Here is a 26678-nt window from a genome sequence, read left to right as displayed (position 1 = left end):
TAGTTGATAATAAACAAAGCATGGTAAAATTAGTTGAATGTAAAAAAGAAGAAAAACCGGCGCCAAAAAAATAAGAGTCAATGAATTCCAAACCATAAAGGTGAAGTCCAATTGGAAGTCCTCAGATGAACAAAGGAATTGTGCTGACAACTCTCCTCCCAGACCGTGCAAATGGAGAAAGAAAAAGAAAACAGATTATGGTGCAGTATGCCAATTACTGTAGACTAATAAAACAATACCAACTAACAACACATAACGCACAAGACTGACAACACACCAACACTAGCAAGGCTAAAAAGTAAGATTAAAAAGCTATTTATTAACACAACTAAGGTGGGTGACGGAGGTGGGATATCCAGAGGGGTAAAACTGGAATCCTACTTACAGGACCCCAGTTGGGTAAAGGCAGTTCGCACAGAGTGGATGGTGAAGTCCTCCAAAGATGGCGCCCGGAGCTCCCTCACAGGCGTCACCACGTGATGTGGGTGGGAGATGAATCACTCGAGTTGCAGGGCTTTCCGGCGGATATGACGTCACGCCCCTCACTGCTCCTAACGCAACGCGATGTGAAACTCCCAATGAGAGTGTCCTCTCGCACCGCTCTGCTCTGCCCCTACGGCTCCACCGGCTGTGACTCCACACACGATTCCCCAATGTCCTCCGCAACCACAATAAAAGCTTCTAAAATGAACAAGAACTTCCCGACGCGTTTCGTGCGCATGCGTGCATTTCTTCAAGGGATGTGCTCCACCTTGTGTCTTAATGGTATAAATACACTTGGTCATAGATGGCAATAGGCTAATTACATAATAGAAAAAGCATTAACCCTATAATTGCCATAACCACGGTGGGCACAAGACAAGCCTAGCTAGACACTAAACAAACAAACCTACACAAATAACAAATAAATACCTTAACACTTTAAAACATTAAAATATTAAAAAGTTATTAAAACATAAATACTGGACACTGAATAGACATTAAATGATCTCATTAGGATACATCACAAAAAGGCTTTAAGTTCAAAATCTATATTTAACCCTCTTGGAGACAGTGTTTTTAATTCATAGATCCAGTATGCTTCGCGCATACTGGCCTGTTGCAATCTATTCCCACCTCTCGGGTTGGCCTGGACTGCCAGACACCGCAAACCTTTGGGATTTTTGTCATGACATAAAAGAAAATGATGAGAGACACTATGTGTAACCAGTCCCTTTTTAATATTATAAATGTGCTCGTAAATGCGTCTTTGAAAAGTTCTCCCCGTTCTGCCAATATATTGCAAGCCACAAGGGCATTCAAGCAAATATATTATAAAAGTTGAATGGCAGTTGATTAGTGTCTTGATGGGATAACTTTTAGAAGTCACATTAGATTTAAAATATTTAGCATTTACACTATAGGAACAGGCCACACATTTCGCACCGGTAAAAAAAACCTACTGCACTCCCTACCTGACCTGTTTTTTGTTGTTTAACAGGGCAGCTCGGGGCTAGTTTGGATTTTAGATTGTTGGCCTTTGAAAATATAATGTTAGGTTTTTTTGGCAGAATCTCTGCCAAGACATCGTCTTTCAACAAAATAGGCCAATATTTATTTATGATTTGTTTGATTTTGGGCGCCATCTCATTATATTGAGTAATAAACGCAACTGGCCTATTACAACTTTTGACAGTGTCATCTCTATTATTATTATATTTAAGCAGAGTCTCTCTTTTGATGTTATTGACTTGTTCTATGGCGTCGTCCAAGAGACTTTCTGAATATTTCCTCATAATAAATTTTTCCCTCAGGTCCCTTGCCTGTGACTTAAAGGTCTCCTCTTCGGAGCAGTTCCGTTTGAGACGCACCAGCTGACCTTTGGGGATATTTCGTAGCCACTGTGGGTTATGCTGACTGTCAGCGCGTACATAGTTGTTGGCCTGTACTGGCTTAAAAAAAGTCTTAGTGTGCACTGTGTTATCTTTAATATAAATGTGAAGGTCCAAAAAATCAATGTGCTCAATACTATAGTGGCAAGTGAATTGAAGATTGAATTGGTTGTGATTTAAATACGTGCAAAAACTATCCAATGAAGTTTGGCTGCCTGACCATACAAAAATTACATCATCAATGTACTGTAGCGCCGCCAGAGCACCAGGTTTGCTCCTAGGGGACAGTTATTCCAAATAAACTCTTCCTCCCAACTGTCCATAAATAGATTGGCGTAACTAGGAGCAAACCTCGTGCCCATAGCGGTGCCACATTTTTCAATGTAGTAACGAGAGTTGAAAGTGAAATAATTGTGCGTTAAAATAAACCTAATGCCATCCACTAAAAAATTCCTTTTAATAAGTGAATAATTACTTACATTCTCCAATTTGCGAGACACGGCATGGCAGCCCAATTGATGGTCAATCACAGTGTATAATGATGTGACGTCAGCCGTGGCTAATATATACTCTGGCTGCCATTCAAGATCTTTCAAAATTTGTAATATATGTGTAGTGTCTCGCAAATAGGATTTGACACCAGTGACTATAGGTTGAAGATGGTGATCTATAAATTGAGAAAGATTAGACGTGAGTGAAGAAATACCTGAAATGATAGGTCTACCCGGGGGTGAGGTTAAGTTTTTGTGAATTTTCGGTATAAAGTCAAATAAAGGGATGCGTGGAAATTGAACAGATAGAAAGTCAAACTCGTCACCACATATAGCCCCACTATTTAAGCCAGCAGTCAGCAACTCCCCAAGTTCGGCCTTAAAATGCACCGAAGGGTTACCTGTAAGGGGGAGGTATGTGGACTTGTCTCCCAACAATCTCATGGACTCCTGGATATAATAATCCTTATCCATGACCACAATACCTCCACCCTTATCTGCAGATTTTATGACTATTGAATCATTTTGCTCTAAACTTTTAACAGCCTCCTTTTCCTGAACATTAAAATTATCATGCCTAATTCTATAAGTGCGATATGCATTTTCCAGATCCGTATTAACCATATCAACAAAGGAGCTCACCAAATGTCCCTGTACGCCTGTGAGGGAACTCCGGGCGCCATCTTTGGAGGACTTCACCATCTACTCTGTGCGAACTGCCTTTACCCAACTGGGGTCCTGTAAGTAGGATTCCAGTTTTACCCCTCTGGATATCCCACCTCTGTCACCCACCTTAGTTGTGTTAATAAATAGCTTTTTAATCTTACTTTTTAGCCTTGCTAGTGTTGGTGTGTTGTCAGTCTTGTGCGTTATGTGTTGTTATTTGGTATTGTTTTATTAGTCTACAGTAATTGGCATACTGCACCATAATCTGTTTTCTTTTTCTTTCTCCATTTGTACGGTCTGGGAGGAGAGTTGTCAGCACAATTCCTTTGTTCATCTGAGGACTTCCAATTGGACTTCACCTTTATGGTTTGGAATTCATTGACGCTTATTTTTTTTGCGCCGGATTTTCTTCTTTTTTACATGGTCCCCCACTGACTGTAGTGTCAGTTTTTACCTGGCTGCCAGTTATTTGTTATATGCACTAATTAAGTTTGCTTTTATTTTCTATTAGCGCTGTTTTACACCATCTTTTTCTGTGAAAATTAGTTGAATACAATCACTGAGGCCAAGGTCTTTCAATAGAGTATGTGTACAACTCTTGGGTATAATAGAAAATACCATAAGGACATATCCGAGCTGTCTATTTGTATGCCTGGAGTGGAGAGAGAACCAGTTTATCAAAATATATTTCTGACACACACACACACTATTGCAGAATAGTCCACATTTACGGGTCCATTCAATATATGCCGGTGCAAATCATCAAAATTGGCGTATACCAAATTAGCCCCATAATCTATTATTAGAAGTGGGAAGTAGTAATAATGGCATTAGCAAATTCATTTGTTTGCTTTGACAATGAGCCAACATGTTTTCCAAACTGTTTCAACTCATTAAGCTGCGAATGTGGGACATTACACACGATCTGGCAGTAACTGCCATTCAAGTCAATGCCGGATACCGACATCAGGCGCGATGTTCTGCATTGCGGCTTGATGACTCCCTGATGTGTTAATGTTTATAAGATATCCAATCATATCCGATAACTGAACCATGCCATCCAGAAATGCCTGCTTTGTGCCATTGGATAGATAGAGATTAGACTGATGAATGCAAAGTAATATAGCAACAAACAAAAAAAAAAATAACATGAAGGCGAATGAAATAATTGGAAATATGTACATTTATTCTTTTCAAGAGTCATAAAGGACTATCCCCCCCAAGTTATCCCAAATACGTTTTACAAGACAGACTATTACAAACATTATAGTGCTAAATGCGCAAAAAAAAAAAAAAAACTCAACCCAACATTTTTGGCCAATATGGCCTTAAAAAAAATCCTTAATGTAAAAATATACATTTATAGCAAAAATTCAAACAATAGTCTACCAGTTCTTTAAAGGTGCAATCCAACTAGCCAATTAAATTTGTTAACCTATATATATGTATATGCAGATTGTTATTATTTTGATGGACTCATTTTAATTTTGGCGATACAAACCATTCCATTACCCTCATGAGTAAAATCAAAGATGGCAGCCAGGATACATCTGGTGGAACCCCCATACTATAGCAATATTTACATTTGTGTACAATTTCCTGCTCTACATTGTATGTAAAACAAAAAAGAGAGCAGTTGCCTAGTTTTCCCACCAAGGCCTTTCGTCAATAACCTGGCAGCCCTCATCCTTTTAGAACTAAAATTGCCATATTGCCAGAAGTAGAGACTATTTTAGAGAGTCTATTTTACCACTAGGTTAAAATAAACGGAATTAGATTGTAATGCTGACATCAGTAAAACTATTTTTAAAAATTCCATACTCACACTATTACTTGTTTCCCTCTGGGAAGGCATTTCTCCTCCAAACATGAAAAGTTGTCTTTGAAACTTAGGATACAGAACACAATTTAAGGATGGATGTGTTCAGTGTAAAATTTGATTTCCGAAAATTGTAGATTAAAAATCAAACTCTGTTGTGTGAAATGTCTGCATTGAAATGCCAACAAATTATTAGATATTTGCACTTCTTGCCAATGTAACAGGAGACATGAAACACAACTTTAATTTAACAGCTTGAGAACATTAAAACAAATAATTAGCTGTGTAGCAAAGATACACATATAAATAGTATAAAACATTTAAGGCCTATTTGGTATGGATGAAGGACATGGCAGTTGATTAGGTTTTTGTGGATTGTACAAAAATATTTAAAAAAATAAAAGTATACCAAAAAAGGAGGAGAGTCTGTTATACTAACAGGTATACATGCTTCTACTTTGTTATTTTCTCAGAAGAATTGTGCAAACCTCTGAATATACCTTTGATAACAGTTCTCCACTTAATCATGGCAAACCTTTGGTTAATCCTCCCAAACACCCCTCATATTAACTATATTGTAAACATGGATTTTTTTTTTTTTTTAAACATTCTTTGGCATTTTTAGTTTACTATGTTTAGAGTTTTTTCTTTTTTTGTAACAGAAGAGTATTGTTTTTTTTTATGTACCCAACATCATTGTTGTCAGCTACTATTGCATAAAACACTACAGTGTATTCTGATCACAGTTTAAAGATAACATTTCCCTGGTTGCATATTTAGTCACTTTGCCGAAACACCCATTGCTGGAATGGATCAGAAGGGTCACATGGTACAAGGTTGGGATTTTCGCCATTCGCTGTAAGGCACAGTTTTAACGCTGTATTGAACAGCAGTTGCTCCTGTGAAAAATAAGAGATGTTAGAGTGGGAATCATGTTATTCTTGCACTCGCATATTATTCCAATTGTAGATGTGTGGTTTCCAAATGCAACTGCTCTGGAACATATAAGTAGTGTCTAATAAGCCTGTGGTGCTCTGGTTTGGAATGAAGCCAGCAATAATCAAGGGATTCCAGACATTGGTAGGTTCTGAGCAATTGTCCTAGTCTTTTCATGCAATTCTTTCCTATGTGCTTGGTACAGTATGATATATTACATCTTAATGTTCAAATGAAGAATATTAATTTATTTTTCAACAAAATAGAGATCTTTGTTTTTAAGATGGTGTTATTTATGAAAAATGATTATCTGCCGGTTACACAGTTTTGCATTGCTAATACATTAAACACACTATACCCAGCATACCTTTTGCAGCTCCCATTTCTCTTCATCAAGGGGGGATGTGTCTTTTCCTTTGTAGCTACACTGTTTAAGAAGTGCTGGCCCATGAGAAGGCCGAAGACACATTTCCTTTTGAACATTATGTCGAATTTCATGGCTTGTCGAATATTCAAAATACTACAGAAAGAGAAAATTCAGAACTCAGCATACATATAATAGGATGATAAAATCTTAGGGCTCTAAACATTTTTTTGTTATTGAACTTATTACTTCATTGTAAATTATACAGATAGCAGTGCTGCTGGAATTGTCCTGCTCTTTCAAGCATTTCAGTACTTGAAGGTTTGTGGCACCAGAGAACTACAGACTTTGCGGCTCCAATGTCATGTTAGAACATGGCTCAGATCTACCTCCTCCTCTCTTTTAGACACCATCAAAAACTAATATGGATGTTTAGGCAGCACCATTGGGGGCCATGAGAATGTCGGCCTCTGATTTCTTAATAAAATGTTAAAGAATTTAAAAATTGTAATTATTTAAGCCTATAACACAAATATGCCTTCAATTTCTTTATCGAGAAATTACATTTTTAAAGTATTTTTTAAACTTTTTACAAATTCTACACTAGATATGGAAACGTATGTATGTCTTTATTCATACATTGCCATTAATGTACATAGCGCTTCACAACAGTAATACACGTGACAATCGTATAAATAACAAAAAAGTATAAATAACAAAATGGGAAGAAGTGCTTCAGACATAAAAGTAACATTTAGAAAAAGGAGTCCCATCTCTTTAGTGCTTTCAATCTAATTGTTAGGTAGGAAGAACGTACAGAGACAGTAAGGGGGTGTTCTGGTAAGTGCGTCTGCAAGGGGCCAAAGTTTATGTATGGGGTGTAAAGTATCAGCAGTAGATATTAAATCTTTACCTGGTTTCCTCCAAGTCCATGACAACTATACATGATTAGAGGTTTGTCACCACGATTATCATCTCCAACATCCAGACACATCTGTTTGCCTACATTTTGTATCTTAAAAAAATAAAGAAGCCAAGTGCAAAATTAGACATTTTTGTATGCAATTCTATTCCACACCACTATGATCTTATTAGGAAATGGCACAGAGTGAGTGCAGGAGGTTCATCTGACAGCACTTCGGTTTAATTAAATATCTACAATAAGAACACCCTGCAAGCAACTTGCTTTTGCATTAAACACGTCACATAGGTCTGTAATGAATTGCATACTTAAATTTATAGATCTTCTTTAATGTTGATTATTGGAAAATGATTGATTTGATCAACACTAAGGTTTATCAAACTTCAGAGAGGTACATATGCAAGTTATGGCCCATATTTACCAACTGGTGCCATTCCATAAGAATAATTACCCACCAGAATACACCACATGGCACATTCAAATGAATAGGCTGCAAGATGTTTTCCGGCACTGGAATGTGTTTTATGACATAGCACTGCTTAGTAAATATGTTAAAAAATATATGTTTTTACCCCTTTATGGCTGCATCAAGCACACAAGAAAGGTAATCAACAAATGTGATACAGATCTGTTTGCCAGAAAGGTTTTGGCCATCTCACACTGATATTTGTGCTGTTGGAAAAAGGCAAGGGAAAAAAAAAAAAAAAAAGTGACAACTCCACAAGCAAAAAGTGTATACCTCCCATTATATTAGCTGTGCACTGCAACTCCTCGTTCGTCACAACCAAAAACAACAGCAATATTTACAATTACAAACAGCGCTACTCACTAGAAGAAACCTGTGAGACCAATTATACAAAGGTCATTGGAGTATGAAACAAAACGAAAATGGTTTTATCCAGTCTGGTAACGATACCAAAATGGAGGAGTGGTGCCAAAATGTGAATAAAGTGTAAATTGGAACGGGGGGTGGGAGGGGTAACGAGAACACACAAACCAAGAGGTTCACTTAAAGGCACTCAGACCAATAATAATGAAAATTAACTTTTCTTACTATTGAATAAAAAAAATAAAAAAAAGGACGATGAACAGAACATTTAACAATTACCAGGTAATAAATTATTTAAAACACAATAAAATGAATGAGAGGTAAGTAATTGACGGTTTGGACCCAGATAAGTATACTGGGTGGATTCCCAAATCATAATAGCATGTGTCTCATAACCCTTGTACTTCCTCACTTCATTAACAGGGGACAGTAGTCAGGAAAAGATCTCAAAAGGATAAGAACAGGTGAGTTTTAAGTGCAAACAGGGATTAGTCTATTTTGTCCATAGATAAATAGCAAATTTTCCTACACCCCAATATCAATGATATACAGAAGTAGTGGTGCCTATGGGCTAACAGTAGATGGGTATTCTGATGCAAAAAACTGTAAGATTAGAAAAATCAGGTTCAATCTCTTCAAAGTTACTGTATATAAACTAATATTCCAACATCCATTTTCCCGTTGCTAAGAGCTAATAAGTAACTAATCTCAGCAGATTAAGGCAGGTAAGGATAGTGCACAATGAATGATCAGTCCATGATCATACATATAAACATAGACTGATGTCGGTGGACCTTGAGAAAAGGACTACTACTGTATAGTAAAACAGTCAATTGATAAATGATAAGTGCTGGCTAGATCCATGGAGTTCCTAGGAACATGTGAATGTCAGTGATTAATAAATACTTGGTGATAATCACTAGGTGTAAAGATGATAGTTGCCTATAATGTAGAACATAGCTGTATTTAAGATATTGCAGTGCCAATTATGCCGACTATCCCTAGTGCTAGCTTTGAAATCCCCACTACCTACTCAAAACTTGCTCGTAGCGGATATGTACAGTACCAAATCTCTCTCTGCGCCATCTGAACTCCTGGGCTCACTCTGCTACACGCACTACTTCCTAATTGTTTAAATGTTGTTCTCTTCATCGTCCTTTTTATATTAATAGAAGTTAAGTATCATCAGTCTGAGTGCCCTTAAGTGAACCTCTTTTCTTGGGGGTTATTTGTTCTCCTTAAACACACCCCATTCAAAATTACACCAAACCAACAGCAGGAGCAAGAACAGTAACAGAGGAACACTAAGCAAGGACTAAAAAACGGTTCTCTGTAGGACATATTGATGTCTGAAATATACTCCCCTTCAAAATGATGGATACTTTGATTACCAAGAGTAACCACAATAAACATTAAAGAAACATTAAAGTGGTTTGAAAACACAATCAGTTGGATCAAACAGAATGAAAATAACGTTTCGGGACTTACATCACCAAATATCAAAGGATTTAAGTCCGGCACATATATCTCAGGATAAATATTATTCAGATACCAAGTAAAGTTTTTACACTGAAGGCGTTGCCTCAAATCCAGTCGCTTGGACAAATCTCCAAAGGATTTCTGCCAAAGGGTAAAGAAAATACATTTTCCAAAAAAAATGTGACAGTTGAATTGATTCTATAACCTAATTTTGTTAAACAGATATATAGTGCAACACAAATATACATTTCCACAATTCTTTACAGTAACAAAATCGCTTTAAACAATAGATTTATTTCGAAGTGAAATCTGTGAAGAAAAGGTGCAAGCGCAAATAACACTACTCAAAGTGAAGGTGATAAGAGAAATGTTATACTCTCCTTAGATGAAAGTGCAGCTCCCAGGGTAGGACTCAATCCGAGTCCAAATAGCAAACGATGAAAAACGATAAGGGCGCAAATTTCATTCAGAAGATGAAATAAAATATAAAACAATATATAGTGCAACACTGTATATCAGAATAAAACAGTGCAAAATAATCTTTGAATTTTACACTCACGTGTTCCACGTCATAGGCAGGTGGATATTAAAGAGTAACGAACTCTGAATTCTTCCAGATAAATGCTATCACAGGTGATGTCTCAGATGATCCATAGGAGAGATAGAGGGAGGGAAACCCCACATACAATAAAAAAAAAGCAAATATAGTATAAATTGCTTTAATAAATATTAAACACAAAGAAATGCACTTACATAGGTGTCTTTGTGGTAGGCATCCAGACCCCAGGGGCACAACACAGAAACAAGCAGATGACAGTCCCAAAAAACAGCTTCAGGGATGAGCCCCTGAGGAAGACGGACAGTTGAAACGCGTAGGGCAGAGTCGTGCAGTACTAAGACTTTGGGGGGCATTCATTCACAGCCTGTGGATTACACTATTCAGCCAAGTGACTAGGTCTAAAGCTGTTTTTTTGGGGAGTGTCATCTGCTTGTTTCTGTGTTGTGACCCTGGGGGTCTGGATGCCTACCACAAAGACACCTATGTAAGTGCATTTCTTTGTGTTTTATATTTATTAAAGCAATTTACACTATATTTGCTTTTTTTTTTCTTGTAGGTGGGGTTTCCCTCCCTCTATCTCTCCTATGGATCGTCTGAGACATCACCTGTGATAGCATTTATCTGGACGAATTCAGAGTTTGTTACTCTTTAATACCCACCTGCCTGTTTATCACGTGGAACACGTGAGTGTAAAATTCAAAGATTATTTTGCATTGTTTTATTCTTATACACAGTGTTGCACTATATATTGTTTTATATTTTATTTCACATACTGGATGAAATTTGCGCCCTTATCGTTTGCCAAGTGAAATCTGGCCTTGTCCTTGACATGATTTCATTGATTTCAATATATTTATTTTGTTGACAAAATGCATCAAAGTGAATCAAGCGGATGAGTACTTTCCAGAAAGAAAAGCACTTTCCATTATAACAAAGAGATCATACTTTAAATGAAGAGAACAGCAGCATTAAGGGGATGCGAGTGTTTTCTGCAAAGGGTAGTGGATGAAGAGTGTAACTATTCAGTAGAGGCTATAGTAGTGAAAGGATTTTAAAAACATACTTGGGGAAGGTTAACCTTCAATAGACTACATTAAACCTTTTTTAATTTTGGAAAATGAATATTATTTATCAAGTCTGGGAGACTCAATGACACTCATGAGTGTTTAGACACCAATACTAGTTTCTAGTATACTGGTGGGCAACCTTCAGGCCCCAAGAGGGCAATCTGCAATCCCTTTTGCAACATTTAAATGTTATGCTTTGACATTAAGGAACATATTTAGCAAGCCGTGCTAGCAATAAGATACTTTTAGCTCTGTAAGACACTTTAAAAAGCCCATTCACTTGAACTGATCCATAGGTTATCTTCCAGTGCTGAAAGGTGTTTTGTGGCACCGCAAATATGGCCCCTTAATGTTTTTAAATGTCGAAATAAGGGTAGGCAATTGTGCTCTTAAATACTCATATGCTATGTAGGTTTGGATTCAAAATAAAAAAAAAAAAAAAAGAGCCATAAAGTATTAACTCCAGTAAAGTGACACATGAAGCTTTCCATGAGGACCACATGTGTGGCTATCCCGCTAGGTTAGGTTTCCCAACACTGCGGTAGTGGTTCCATTTTAATGATCACGCCATGGTTATGTAACCCAGGGGTGTGCAATGTTTTCTAGGGGGAAAGGGGGGGGGGGGTGGGGGCGGCGCTTACAGAGGCACCACGCTCTTCCCCAAAGCATTTAAATTAAATGCAGAGGGAGCACGCAAGGCCTCTGTATGTCGCTTACCTTGTCTCTGGCGGCTTCTGGCGACGCATTACCATGGCGTCAAATGACGCCATGACAATGCGACGTCATAACTGGGACGTCAGAAAACGCCAGAGAAAAGGTAAGGGGGGAGCGGGGAAGAGAGCAAGCAGGGGGGCGCACCCCTGATGTAACATACAACTACAACATATAACAAATCATGGCTATTGATCACTTCTCTGCTGGTTCCTCCGATGCAGAAAAATACCAGCATAAAATTATATTTATAATGATCTATTTCTCTGGATTATTTAAAATCCACCATTCCTTTTTCTGTCCACTATCCTTGAATTTCCAAACCATACAGAACAAGCAAGCAGGCTTTTTCCAGCACAGATACTCACCTGTCGAAAAATATTTGCTGCTTCTCTATTTCTCCGATAAAATATTTCTTTATAGTCATCCATCCAAACTTCTGCCAGGCGCACTTGGTTTCGAACAATCACCTGCGTACCTTTAGGAAAGGTATGAGGACTCTTGCTGCGAAATACATGGCCAACTACAGCACAAGGCAGTATCTCCAACTGTCCACCACACTGCCACACCTAGTTTGTTAATAGGAAGAAATTATTGATTTGCCATAGATTAATTAAATGAGACTCCTGAAACATACAGACACAGCATGCTTAAAGCAGCAAAACATGAAATCTTGTGTTTTTTATTTTTTTTAAATCAGTTCTGTAGTATTTGAGAATACTTACACCATTTTTTTATTATTCAACTCAATGCTATATTAATGTGTTTTAAAGAGGCAATCCAAGGATTACTTTGATTGAAAACAAATTACCTAAAATGCCGATCGGTTCTCCCGTGATTGATCAGCAAAATTCTGTTTCCCAGGGTTCACTAAATGGCTGCCTTTCAGTTTCAAATCAATTCTTCAGCCAATGCAACTCAGCAGCTACAATGTATTCTTATTTTAACAATGTAACATTATCTATTGTCAGGTCGTAGCTATAGCCCAGGCTCTTGGGGCCCCGCTCTCCACACGCCGGTCACGCATGCGCACTAGCAGCCGGCAAGTACCGATCGTGCATGTACACGAGTAGCCGGTAGTGTATGCGCAAAATGTTTGCTGGGAATATTGGCAACAAGTTATCACAAAGAGGAAAGTGTTACAAAGATCTTGGGGAGGTGTGCCAAAACAAGCTATAGAAAATCAAAAGATGCGCATTATATTAAGTTGAGTTTAATTTTAAAATTCTTTAAACCATCCTTTGATTTCTATAGCAGGTTTTAGCCCACCTCCCCAGCAGTGCAAGATCTTTGCAACACTTCCCGGTTTGTAATAATTTGTTGCCAATATTACCAGAGCTTTGAGCTGTAAACTGTAACAATAGATATATTGCCACGGTAACATCAAGGATACATTGTAGCTTCTGAGTTACACTGACTGAAGCAGCCATTATGTTAGTAACACCATAACAATTTGTACAGATTTATAACGGAAGCACCAAACGATTGCCAGCTTAGGTAAGAATGTACAGTACCATTATACATTGCCACATGCTTTACATATACAAATAAGAATGTAGTATTGCTGCTTTAATATTCCTTGTGTTTATGTTCAGACGTGGTGTGGAGAAATTGCAATCTGTGGAGAATTGAAATCTAATGGTATGCCCTCTGCACCAGGATAACAGGACCATGGCAGCAGGTTTTATCTGGCATGCACAAAAAGAGCATTAAGTGCACGACATCTGTTTTATAGAGGAGGCTCCTTTTGGTCAACATTTAAGAGAGGCTTAACACGATCACTTGTAAGCCACTGAGATGTGCAACTAATAATTAGTATGGCTTTAAGTGTTTCTTATTTCTGTTAAAAATCAATAGATACAAAAAGTATTATGTTAGGTGAATCCTGCCTCCTCTTAGGCCAGACTAAGGAGGTTTCCTACTGATCTTCCAGCCCTGGAGAAGGGTAATGTATGTAGGCTGTACAATTCCAGTAGGTACATCTGGCTTATGTTGGGTTCATACTTGACATGTCCCTACTGGTTATAATTATATAGAAGTGCAAGAAGTCTTGCAATTATAGAACTGGGATCAACTGTGGCTTGGCTATATTAGGTTTGAAAAAAAGTTTTCCATTATAGTCCTTTATGTTCATTCTTTATGTTTTAAATCCGTAAGGAATGGTAGCCATGATTTGTACAAGTTCCTTTTGTACTGTGATGAAAAGTTCAGTCCGCGCTCTGGCTCTTTAAACTTGGAGTGTTGGTCCCTCTCAGTTCTTTTGCTGCTTCTGTGTTTATGAGGTGTCTCCCCCACCTCCAAATGTGGTCTCCACCGGAACCCCGATGGTGATACCAATATCAGCAAAACAAGAAAAAACACAAAAGCGCACCAAGATGAGAGATAGATATTGTATTAGCAACAAATAATACAATTAGGTACACTTGAGTGTGTACTGGTGGTGGGTAGTAAAACCGCCAGCCACAACAGTCGACTGTTGTGGCTGGCGGTTTTACTACCCACCACCAGTACACACTCAAGTGTACCGTTCCTGCTTATTTCCGATCGTTTCTATGCTATCAAAAACGGACAGGCATCCTAAGGACACCTATTGAAGGCCCCGGTTCCTGCACATGTGTGCTACACTCTGCACCACGCTACCACACGTGGAGGACAGGAGAGTGAACAGAGACAGCCCCAGCGCGCGGGTCTGATCTCTCAGAACTGAGATTACCCTTCATACTTCCTATGTGATGCCCTACTCCTGTGATAGACACCAGAATCGGGGATTATTAAAGAAATTTTATATGTAAGTTACTAATTTTATTATTTGTTGCTAATACAATATCTATCTCTCATCTTGGTGCGCTTTTGTGTTTTTTCTTGTTTTCCTTTTGTACTGTAGTGAAACTGCTGACAAGTTACCATTCCAATGCTCAGCAGTGTTTCCCAACCGGGGTTCCACGGCACCCTGGGGTTCCATGAGCGCATGAAAAGGGTTCTGCTGGATTATCCCGATCTCCCAGAGCAGAGAGATAGCAGGGCTGGTGCTAGGGGGCTGGGTAGTTTCCTCTATTCGGATTGGCTGCTGCTGGGTAATGCAGCCAATCTGTGAGGTGTCAGTAGCCGGCAGGGTGTGGCCATGCAGAGGAGCAGGAAGCAGAATGGACCGGAGAGAGGTGAGGCTGTCTCTCTGCCCTGTGTGTATTTGTTCTCTTTTGGGTGGGTGTTTGTTTTCTGTCATTGCCCTGTTGTGTTTATGCGTTTATGTGTTTTCTGTGACTCCCTTGCCCCCCTGATTCCCTTTTCCCCTCCTGACTCCCCTGCCCCCCGACCCTCTCTCTGTTATGTTTTTTGTGACCTGGTCCTGTTGTAGGAGTGCCTCAGCAACGGAGCAGTGTTTAGGGTTGCCCCCAGTGAAAAAAAAGGTTGAAAACTACTGGCTCAGAGTATAGCGGTATCTCATTAGATGCAACCATATTATTAAGCATAACTTCATAAAGTTACCTCTTCCAATCAAACAGTTCACACAATGGGTTGGCCTATAAAATAAACCATGTGTATTTAAAACTTTCTAGACATCATCTTAGGGTTAACTATCATTTCTCTAATGCAGAAAAATTGATTGCCATAGAGTTCAAATAGAATTATCTGTGACAAGTATTGCAGAGGGTTATATTAAGGCAGCCAGCTTGACACAGCTCACAGAATTCAAAACAAACGTAATTGCTATTATTGCATTTCACCGTCTCAATTACAAAGTCAGAAGAATGTTTAAAATTGGCAACACTTTATACAGAAGCAAACATTAAATACATCATAAATTACAGAACAGAAGAATGTGATGGAAGGTGCAGAGTGTACATCTCCACAACGTTGCTTTCAGTGGAGCAGCTAGACATGCGCGGGCCCCCAGACAACATTTTTTTCAGGGAACCATTATGAGTAAACATATTCCACAGATTCAGGGGTTTCCATCGAGCCCCCAAGCGTATTGGTGGTCCTGCGCGCCCCCCCCTTCCACCCTCTTTTACACCACCTCACTCTCCTCGTGTATTTCTCTCCCCCTATTAGACCCCCTATCTTACTACCACCTTTTTACTCTCACACTCCCCCCACTCCGCTATCACTCAATAAACCTCCCCCTCCCCCCCTTCACACTCAACCCAGCTCTCTCAATCCCATCCTCACATTCATTTCCTCCTCCCCCCTGAGCCCAAACACATACAATTCCCCCCCACAACACACACACACACAGACACACACACTACAATAACCTCCTCCCCCCCACCCACACACACACACACACACACACACGATCACCCCCAACACAAGCACACTGCAATAGTGAGGATGAGGGGGTCTTACTGGGAGGATGGGGAGCGGGGAAGGGTGAGGGAGCAGCAGATGAGCGGGGGGGGGGGGGTTCTAACTGTGCGTCTGAGGCATGGAGGCCTGACCGAGCTGCTGTTGAGGCGTCTGATAATGTAAATATGCGTAAATCGCAGGAAAGGAGAAAATTTAAAACAACTTACCGTAATTATCTTTTACTGGAACCATGGCAGTGGGCACATAGGCATTAGACATTTCACAGGGAGGGTAACTATGTGCCCACTGCCATGGTTCCAGTAAAAGATAATTACGGTAAGTTGTTTTAAATTTTCTCCTTTCCTGATCACCCTGGCAGTGGGAACCTTTGAGACATACCCCAGCAGTGACAATTTTAGGGAGGGATACATAAGAAATAAACCACCAGTTAATGCCTTTATCAGTTTGATCTTTATTAATTCACTTTACACTTTATTGCACCACAGATTGTAGAACTCTACGCCCAAAGCTTGCGTCAGCTGATGATTGTATGTCTAGTCTGTAGTATTTCAAGAATGTATTGAATGAGGAGCAGACCGCTGCTTTGCATATCTGTCCTGGTGTAGCTTGGGCTTTAAATGCCCATGATGTATACATGTCCCTTGTAGAATGAGCTTTAATGTTCAAAGGTTTATCTTGTCCTTTGCTCTCATAAGCTTTTTTAATATAAGACACTATCCACTGGGAAATTGTTGTCTTAGATGCTGCTTGACCCTTCTTTGGTCCCTGTGGTATGATGAATAGTCTGTCTGATTTTCTGACATCTCGCATCCTTTCCATGTATACTTTTAAGCATCTCACAACATCTGGTTTGTGTAATCTCTCTTTCTTGTTCTTTGGATCTGGACAGAATGACGGGATCACGATTTCCTGATACATATGGAACTGTGATACGACCTTTGGCAGGAATTGATGCACTGGTCTGAGAACTGCCTTGTCTTGATGTATGACTAGGAATGGTTCCTTGGCTGATGGTGCCTGTAGTTCTCCCACTCTCGTTGCTGAGGTGATTGCGATTAAGAACGCCATCTTCCATGATAACCATCTTAAACCTATCTCTTGTATAGGTTCAAACGGAGGTGCCGTTAATACATCTAATACTAGTGACAAATCCCATGTCGGTACTCTGTTTTTGATTTGAGGTCTTAGTCTTTTGACTGTCTGTAAAAAACGGATGATTAATCTTTCCATTGCCAAATTTCTTTCCAATAAGGCTGATAGTGCAGACACCTGTACTTTCAAGGAGCTGAGGCTGAGACCTTTCTGAAATCCCTTTTGCAAGAACTCCACTATTGTCACAATTCTTGGCGAGAAGAAATTTTGTTTTTCTTTTGTGCACCAATCCCGGAAACAAAGCCAGATTATATGGTATACTTTTGATGTGGATCCCTTTCTTGCGTGTAATAGGGTCTGGATTGTTTTGTCTGAACAACCTTTGAGTCTCAATGTTTCCCGCTCAATCGCCATGCCGTCAAGGCCCATTGTTTGGTGTTCGGATGACATATTGGACCCTGTCGCATCAGTCCTTTGCGATCTGGTATGAGCCATGGTGTATCCACTGCCATATTTACCAAGTGTGTGAACCAAGACCTTCTTGGCCAGAATGGTGCTACCAATATCACTTCCGCTTGGTCTTCCCTGATTTTCCTGATTGTTTTCGGAATTAGGGGAATTGGAGGGAACAGGTATGCCAACTTGAAATCCCATTTGCAGCTGAGAGCATCTGTGCTTTTTGCGCTTGGATGGAACTGCCTTGCACAGTAGTTCTTTACCTTGCGGTTCTGATGTGTCGCCATGAGATCCATGTGTGGCTGACCCCATCGCTCTACCAGCTCTTGAAACCCCTGTGGGTCTAATGCCCATTCTCCTGGGTGTATAATGTTGCGACTTAGAAAGTCTGCTGTGACATTTTCCAGTCCTGGGATGTGTACGGCTGTAATTTCTGATAAGTGGGCCTCTGCCCAAGAGAGGATTTCTGTTGTGAGTTTCATCAGCTTTCTGCTCCTGGTTCCCCCTTGTTTGGCTATATACTTTACAGCCGACCTGTTGTCAGATTTTATCTTTATATTGCCATCTTTTATTTGGTCTTGGAAAGCTTCCAGGGCCCTTTGTACGGCTTTTAGTTCCAGCAGATTTGATGGAAGATGCTTTTCCTGGTTTGTCCAGGTTCCTTGCACCAGTGTTTCTCCCATTTGGGCAACCCAACCTGCGTTGCTTGCATCTGTTGTGATTCTTTCCCACTTTACTGGGTGTAGTGTTCGTCCTTTCCCCAGGTTTCGGGTATCTTCCCACCACTTTAATTCCTCTTTTGTGTGTGGGTGTAACCAGATACTTTGTCTTGTATTTTTGTGGTTCCCGTTGCATTGTTGTAAAAAATTGTTTTGTAACTGTCTCATATGAAGCGCTGCCCATTTTATGACGCTTAGTGTTGAAGCGAATTTTCCTAGAAGCTTCATGCATTCTTCTGCTGAAGTTCTGGTTGCTTTCCTGAGTTTCTTCGTTTGCATTGCTATGTCTTGTCTCTTTGTGCCTGGCAACCTCACCTCTCCTTTTGCCGTGTCGAATTCCACCCCCAAAAACCTTAGTAGTTGAGTGGGTATTAGGTGACTCTTGTCTCTGTTTATTAACCAACCATGTTGTTTCAAGAAGGTTATGACCATCTCCTGGTCTTGTTCTAGTTTCTCCCAACTTTTTGATTTTACCAAGATGTCGTCCAGGTATGGGTATATTTCTACCCCTCTTTTTCTCATTTCTGCCACTAATGGGGCTAGAACTTTTGTAAATGTCCTTGGAGAGGTTGCCAGACCGAATGGCAGTGCTGTGTACTGATAATGATGTTGGTTCACTGCGAACCTTAGAAATCTTTGGTGTCCCTTTGATATGGGCACATGTAAATAAGCGTCCCTTAAGTCTATAGACACCATCCAGTGTCCTGGTTGTACCTCCTGAATGATCAGGTTCAATGATACCATCTTGAATTTTCTTATTTTCAAGAATGAATTTACCTTTCTTAGGTCTAGGATTGCTCTGTAATCTCCTGAAGGTTTTTGTACTAGAAATATTCTGGAATTCCACTTCCTCTGTCTTCCTGAGGTACCTTCGTTATTACTTCTGCTTGTAATAACTTTTCTGTCTTCCTGAGGTACCTTCGTTATTACTTCTGCTTGTAATATCTTTTTTAAAACGGCATTCATTTGCCTTCTTTTTGCCTTGTACTGTACCCATGTTAGGCCTATATTTCTTCTTGGCATTTCTTTGAACTCTATACTGAACCCCCGACGAATGGTTTCTAATCCCCAATTGTCCTGTATTGTTTGGGCCCATGTTGCAGAAAACTGCGTCAGTCTTCCTCCTATTGGCAACTGCTGGGCCCTTTGACCTTCATGTGAATTTGTTCTTGGCAAATGATCCTCTTCCTCTGGCGCCTCGAAAAAAGCCGGTTCTGACCGCCTCTCCATGTTGTTTGCCTTGGAAACGATCTGCCAGGTCTATATGTTTTTGCCTCCCTATACTGATTTCTATTAGACTGCTGGAAACCGAATCTTCTGATCCTGTTTTCCTGGGGCAAAAAAAGTACTCTTACCTCCTGATGCTTTTGTTATTATAGTATCCAGTTTGTTGCCGAACAGGAATTCACCTTCAAACGGTAATCCGCATAAGCTATTCTTTGACGCTGTGTCCGCCATCCATTGTCTGAGCCATAATGCCCTTCTTGCGGATACCGCTAAAGCCATAGATTTAGCTGCTAATTTGACTGCATCCAAAGAAGCTCCTGCTATGTAGTCTGTCACCCCTTTTACTTCAGACAGCGCCTTCAGGATAGAACTTCTTTTTACACCCGTGTCTAGTGCCTCTTCTATGTTGGCAATCCAAACACGCATAGCCCTTGCTGCCTATGTAGTTGCTATGGCTGGTTTTCAGGCTGTTCCTGCTGCGACGTATGCTTTTTTCAATACGTAATCCATCTTCCTATCCATAGTGTCCATTAATGATGCAGATTCTTCTATTCAGATTGTGGTCTTTTTTACTATTCTGGATATAGCAGTATCCACCTTTGGGCTGATATCCCAAAATTTGACCTCATCTTGTGGAAATGGATACATCTTCCCAAATCTTTTAGGTGTAAATACTGTAGCGTCTGGTCGCGCCAGTTCTGCTTGAATGAGGTCCTTGATCACCTGATGTATAGGAAAAACTCTACTTTTTCTCTGTCTTGACCCAAAGAGTTTATCTTTCTTGTGGGTCAATTCCTCAGTATCTTCTAATTCTAAAGGCTGTCTCATGGCTTTGATGAGTGGATCCACCATTTCTACATCAAATTCAGATTCCTCCTCCTGAATATCCTGATCTGATGAATCCAATTCACCCTCTGACACATGAAAACATTCTATGTCAGATTCGTCTGATGAAAAACCTTTTCCCTTATCCAGACTGGTTTGGGATCTTGATCTTTTTTGCGCAGGGTTAACTGCTTGCTGAACAGCCGCATCTACACTGTTTAACTGCCTCCTTCATTAGTACAAGGAAAGTGCTCATTTGTTCGTTGGAATCCCCTGCTGCTGCCTTAAGACAATCTTCACACAGCTTCTTTCCCATCAGAGCTGGTTTCTCGCACGCAGCGCAACATCTAGTTTTCTTAGTAACTTTCCTCTTATGTTGCAGGGACTCCCCAGTACCCTTTGAAGATTCTGCTTCTGGGAGGGTAACCACCGAGCTATTTTAATAAAAACAAAATAAATACTAAGTATACACCCTAATGTATATAGATCCTCTATCTTCCCATGTAGTACTAAAACTAAGGACTCACCTAGTCTTGGGAACTGAACCTTTAGGAGTCTCCATCTTAGCATCCATATCCAGCACTTGGCTTCTCCCTGCAGAGCGTTCCATGCTGCAGTTTTCTCCTCAGAAACACACAGTGTCTGTGTCGCTCCTCTGACGTCACACCTCGTGCACGCATGCGTGTCTGTGCACGCATCCGCCGGCCGGAACATGACGCGCGCGCCCCCGTTTGCTGTTCCTATTACCGCAGCGTTCCAGACGCTATTGCGGTGACTGAGCCTTCGGCTCGCGGCTGCAGCTGCTAACCCCCTCCTTTTTGTGCCGGGTTCCTGGGGTTTCTTTACCGAGGCGTTTTTAAATGCCTGTGCCCTCAGTATGCGTCTACACGACGACTCGCGGCTGCAGCTGCTCCCCCTCCCCCCCCCGCATGTGTATCGGGTACCTGGGAGTTCCCCCGACTCCTGGGGGGTCTCCGTCTTGCCACCCGCATGAGCGCTTCGACTGGAGCTTCAGGGCAGAGAGGTTGAGGTCCCTGGATCGCTGCAACAAGGTGCAGTTATGTGAGTCCTTTAGAAAATAAAAAATCCTACTCCTAGCTGTGAGGACAGGAAAAAGACTAAGGTGCAGGTAGAGGGAGGGGCCTTATATGGCCTACCTGCAAAAGTCTATTTCCTGTCCTACCTAGAGTGAGAAGGGATTAACCCAAAGGTGCCCACTGCCAGGGTGATCAGGAAAGTAAGTTGGTGTTTTTGCACCCGGGGCAAGTTTCACCATCTGCGCCTCCCCCCCCCCCCCCAGCACACTGAATCTCATATAGCACACTGACAGAGCAAAGTGTAACATACACATTTACACACAGCATACTGACACCCTGACAGACACACAGAGCAAATGAATACACACAGCAAACTGACACACAAATACACAGCTTACTTTCCCACAGTAGTAACTCCTCCCCCTGATGTCACAGAGAGCAGGGGCAGGCAGCTCTCTGCCTCAGTTCCGCCCCCAACCTCTGCTGCCTGCTCTGTGCAACCCCCACTCCCAGCCTCCCCCTAGCCACAGCTGCCTGCTCTCTTTGCAACCTGAAGCCCTCTCTCTCCCCCCCCCCCCCACCCGTCGCCACTCTCAGCTCCTGATCCAGCTTTGATGCTGTGCTGTGAACACTGACTGAGGCTGTCACTGTGGCTGATAAGGGGACCAGAAGAGGAAGGGGGCCCTGACTTAAGTGATCAACAGATACACAGCTGGGCCAAATGTGCCAGTTCTCCTCCCTGGCGGCTCTGAGCAGGTCCCCCAAGCACGCAGACTATAGCTACACTCCTGGTTGGGTTGTAAAACATCTCTTTTCTACGACAGGGAAGCGTGGCTGTGAAGTCACGTGCGTTTCGCCCACATTGGCTGAACCGCGCACGTGACCGGCCGTCACGCGGCAAAGACAAAATGATTTGTCTGGCCGAGAATCGCACACGGTCGCATGCTCTATGGTCTGCCTCAGAGGTACAGCCTTTTGTTGGCAATGCACGCACCGCCAATGCAATCGCAACCTTAGAATTGCAACATTGGCTTTGACTTTCTGGCTAAAGGGTAGAATTATGAGGGACTTGCAGTGGCGTAGCTAGACATGTGCGTGCCCCCTCATGCCTCTCTGCTCTACTCCCTCTCCCCTTGAGGCCCCAACTCTTGACCTAGGACCCGCCCACCTACAGAGGCTCTGCAGAGAAAGGAATTTCCCCTCTGTCCTTCCTACTGACTCAGGGCACTGCCCCCTGACCCAGGCCCCTCCCACCTGCAGGGGAAGGGATTTCCCTCTGTGCTTCCTTCCTGCATCTCAGGCCCCGCAATGTGCCGCCAACAGGGGAGGGGGAGAAAGGAGAGCGGGCCCAGGCTACGTCCCTGGAGACTTGTAGCAAACATAAAACCGACAATTTTTCACAATATATCCTTTTATATCAGACATTTTGAGATAGATATAAAATTGGTCCACTAGAAAAATCACAAGATAGATGAAATATAAAGATGGATTTTATTAGAAAAAGTATTGATTTTGGCCCCAAGTTAATCGGACACACTTGATTTAGATCTCTAGCCTTCACACAACAAAACCTGCAAACGTTTTCTTAAGGAGTAGGATTGCTGATGAAGATATAAAGATACAAATCATGGAGAGAGGAAAAAAAAAAAAAACACTTTATAACATCAGCATTATAGTTTTCAAATATCCATGATAATATTCAAAAGGTTTAAATAACCTGCGATGAGTAATTGTTTTTGTTTTTTTTAATTGAGATATTCAAATGACAAAGTAATTGTCTCCATTTTCAAATTCTAAAAACTTTGATTACTAAAATATTTTAAAAGAATAGTCTGAACATACTTACTCTAAACGACATTTCTATATTTTCTCCACCCCAGATTTCCATATGTTCATCATAACTTCCAATATGGTAAAAATATTCCTTGGAAATTGAAAAAAGGCCGCCAGCAAAAGTGGGTGTTCTACACAAAAAAAATAGATGTATAATATTACTACTACTACTAGATGTTGATGCACGCTATATAAATACATATAGGGGCCTATGCAGAGAGGTGCGAATACATGGCGTTATGCATGTATTCGGCATAATTAGCTTCCTGTATGCAGAGAGGTGTATTGGCGTGGCGAATTTTGCAGTATTCGCCAGGAGATTTTCAAAGCAGCAGGATTCCGCCAAAGTCGTGGCGAAAAGTGCTTTTTTGTTCACGATCGCCATGTTGATATTTGCGCCATATGCAGGGAACGAAAATGTAACATTCTCGCCATGCGTGGTGTAATTCTGTGCGTTAAACTCGGCAATAGTGTACGCCAGGAAAAAACGGCAGTAGCCGTCCCGATCCATGGCATCAGGTTCCCCTTGCTGTCACACACGATTCTGCCACTGACGTCACCAAAACACGTTTGCTAACTTTCAACCCTGCGCCCACCAATAATGACAGGAATGCAATTATGAATAAGTGCAACGAAGGGCCAATAATATTGTATTGGCACTCTTATTCATGCTGCATTCCTGCTGCCCCCCCCCCCCCCCCCTCACCCTTCCCACTCCCTCCCACCAAGGGCATCCGTTTCTGTGGTATGTAAATAGAAACAAGCCGTCCGTGAGGCGCTGTGACAGGAATCTGCAGTGTTATGTACAAATTGCCCGCCCACTTCAAATCACGTCTCGCGAGACTCGCGAGCGCAACTTCAACTCACACGGATTACATTTGTAGCCAAATGCAAGAACATTTGTCAGGAATGGCGAAATTAGCACTCGCCAGTACTTCACATGGATACTTTATAGCCATTTTTCCCTTTCTGCATAAGCTGTCATAAAAACGCCACAATTTTGCTATTTTAACACATTGGAGATTTTTTTGCCCGTTCCTCTCTGCATAGGCCCCATAGACTTATTTCATATACGCAATACTCCATATCCCTGTTTGTCCTTGAAATTCTACACATCAACATTGTCAGTTATGATTCTTCTGATGGAAGAGGGAGCAAAAGGCACTATTATGTCGAATAAACTTTTTTGTTGCAAAAAATATATAAAAAAAACTTATAAGTATAAAGAATAAGGAAAGCAGTAACTGCATATAGTGGCACATTTTAGAAAGTCACACTAGTTGCCAGTGTCTCAAAATGTATTTTATTTATAAAATGTTTTACCAGGAAGTAATACATTGAGAGTTACCTCTCGTTTTCAAGTATGTCCTGGATATGGTAGTAAAAGTAAAAAAAACAAACAACTACACATTTACAGTTAATTTGTAAAACAAAGTTGTCAGTCTGACTTTTTGTACAAACTTCTTGCATATGAAAATGATCCCAACTCCTTGCTTCTAAATCTCCAACATCCACTATCTTTCCTCATCTTTAAGATAGCACTGAGCTGGCTACATTTGTACTTCTAAAAAATAAGTTATCAAGCTTAGTAATGCCTTACTTTATAGGATACGTTTCATCTTTCCTTCTACTGTTTTCTGAACTCGGAAGAGACTCCCAACCAAATGACAGGCTCCAATCAAAATTCCCCCTGTTATGACTATTTCCATAAGGGGAAGGATTGCTGAATTCAAATGTATTAAGATCTATGGTTGAAATGTCAGGGCTGACAACAGCAGTGTAGTTTTCTGCAATTCTTGCCAACAGAGGCTCTAGCCAACCATAGTAACATTCACCTAGCAAAAAAAGATGAAAGGAGAGATTAACAGAGACGAAGGTTTGAAAAGGTGCTCATTAAACTTCATAAGAAAAATCAGGTGTTCAGGTTAGATTTATGACTTTGTTTGGTGGAAACCATTACCAATAATTACTGGTATTTAGTTCAGATATGTAATTATGATGAGCCTTTCAGTAAGCTTCAGCCTCAATAAATTCAGAATGATAGTTTGAAACATCATTAAAATAAAAACCTTCAATATTACCAGTATTAGGGACAAAAATATGGAATGGAATATAATCATGTACAGTTCCATAAAATGGAGTACAAATATTGCTTTTGGTTCTGTTGCGTCTTTATATATTGCATTTGTATCAAGCCTCATTATAATGAGCAAAAACAGGGCAACATTTTTAATTGAAAGTTATTAGCGGTATGACTAACGTTTATCTAATTTCAATACAAACAACTCATATTAGGTCTACTACAGATATTTTTCTTAACTATTGTATATCACTCCCAAAGAGGCAGTGCAAAGGACTTAGCAAGCAGATGTAGCCCCTGTAACAATTAGTGGGCTACCAATCCTTCTCCTACTGGGGTAAGCCCTGGTAAGGGCAGGCGCCAGTAGCAATCATGGGTTTTCCCCCCACCAAGCCCTGCCTGGAGTGATAGAGGTAGGCCCCTGACTCTGTAGCAGGCCTGAGACAGAGGGGAGGTCCTGCTGACATCAGGGCTGTATCTATATAGTTGGCTGCTCCTGTGTGTGTCTGTGTCAGTTCTGTTGGAGTATCAGTCTGGAGGGAGTGGGAGTTGAGTCTGAGAGTTCAGCCTGGGAGGAGGAGAGTCTGTGACAGTCTGTTGCAGAGAAGAGAAAGATGTGATAGTTGTGAGAGTGGAGAGTGCTGGAAACAGGAGAAAGGACACTCAGCCATACAGATTAGAGCTGATAGCACTGTAGTGCGTGGTCCAATGCCCCTCACCCTGCTGAGGGGGTTAGGGGGGAGATCTACCCTCACCCAGAGAGTATATCCTGGTGGTGGGGGTTGGGATATTGAAGCCCCTAACCAGCCCATCCTGCTAGGGTACAGCCTGGAGGAGAGGAGGAAAGGCCTGCAATTATATATTTGGCGTGCACTGCTGTATATGAACTGCTGTGTGCCGCTGTGCATGAAGGGTTGCTGTATCCTTGTGCAAGGACAATGAAGACCATTGCTGCTTTTATAAAGACTGTGTGTGAGAGATTGGAATCTCTCGCCCTGGTACCAGGGCTTTCTCTGGGAAGATTCCAACCTATCCCCTAGGTTTCGCCAGAGAATGGAGGCGCTGCACCACAACCACTAAAGAATGGAGGCATATACCCGAGAAGCCTGGCCCTGTTATCCCCCATACCACTGCGGGAGACTCAGGCCCTCCTGTTCCAAGCAGGTATGCACCACCCAATTACATGTGGCCAGCCCTCAATACACCTTAGAGCAGGGGTGGGGAACCTTTTTTCTGCCAAGGGCCATTTTGATATTTATAAAATCATTCGAGGGCCATCCAAAATTATCAACTTAAAAATTAGCCTGCTGTATTTGGTGAAACATTTAATGAACTCACCACTAATGTGATGGCTGGAACTGCTTCTCTTTGGGTGACTGACTGACTC

The 26678-nt window shown here is 41.1% G+C and overlaps 1 protein-coding gene across 4 annotated transcripts in view; it reads right to left on the bottom strand.

The window, feature by feature from the left end:
• Window positions 1-5373: 5373 nt before the first annotated feature.
• Window positions 5374-26678, bottom strand: part of GALNT3 (polypeptide N-acetylgalactosaminyltransferase 3) — a 45340-nt gene continuing 24035 nt past the window's right edge. For all 4 annotated transcript variants that reach the window (XM_075609180.1, XM_075609181.1, XM_075609182.1 and 1 more), the window contains exons 5-11: window positions 24812-25046; window positions 23225-23342; window positions 12083-12283; window positions 9387-9518; window positions 7061-7162; window positions 6151-6303; window positions 5374-5746 (exon numbers count right to left, since the gene is read on the bottom strand). In XM_075609180.1, coding sequence (XP_075465295.1) covers window positions 5624-5746; window positions 6151-6303; window positions 7061-7162; window positions 9387-9518; window positions 12083-12283; window positions 23225-23342; window positions 24812-25046 — 1064 coding nt within the window. In that variant the 3' untranslated portion in view covers window positions 5374-5623. The remainder of the gene's footprint in view (window positions 5747-6150; window positions 6304-7060; window positions 7163-9386; window positions 9519-12082; window positions 12284-23224; window positions 23343-24811; window positions 25047-26678) is intronic.

Source organism: Ascaphus truei, chromosome 7 (assembly GCF_040206685.1).
Source record: "Ascaphus truei isolate aAscTru1 chromosome 7, aAscTru1.hap1, whole genome shotgun sequence".
Taxonomy (NCBI): domain Eukaryota; kingdom Metazoa; phylum Chordata; class Amphibia; order Anura; family Ascaphidae; genus Ascaphus; species Ascaphus truei.
Note: the sequence above shows the minus strand (reverse complement) of the source record. Positions and strands in the feature narration are given on the sequence as shown.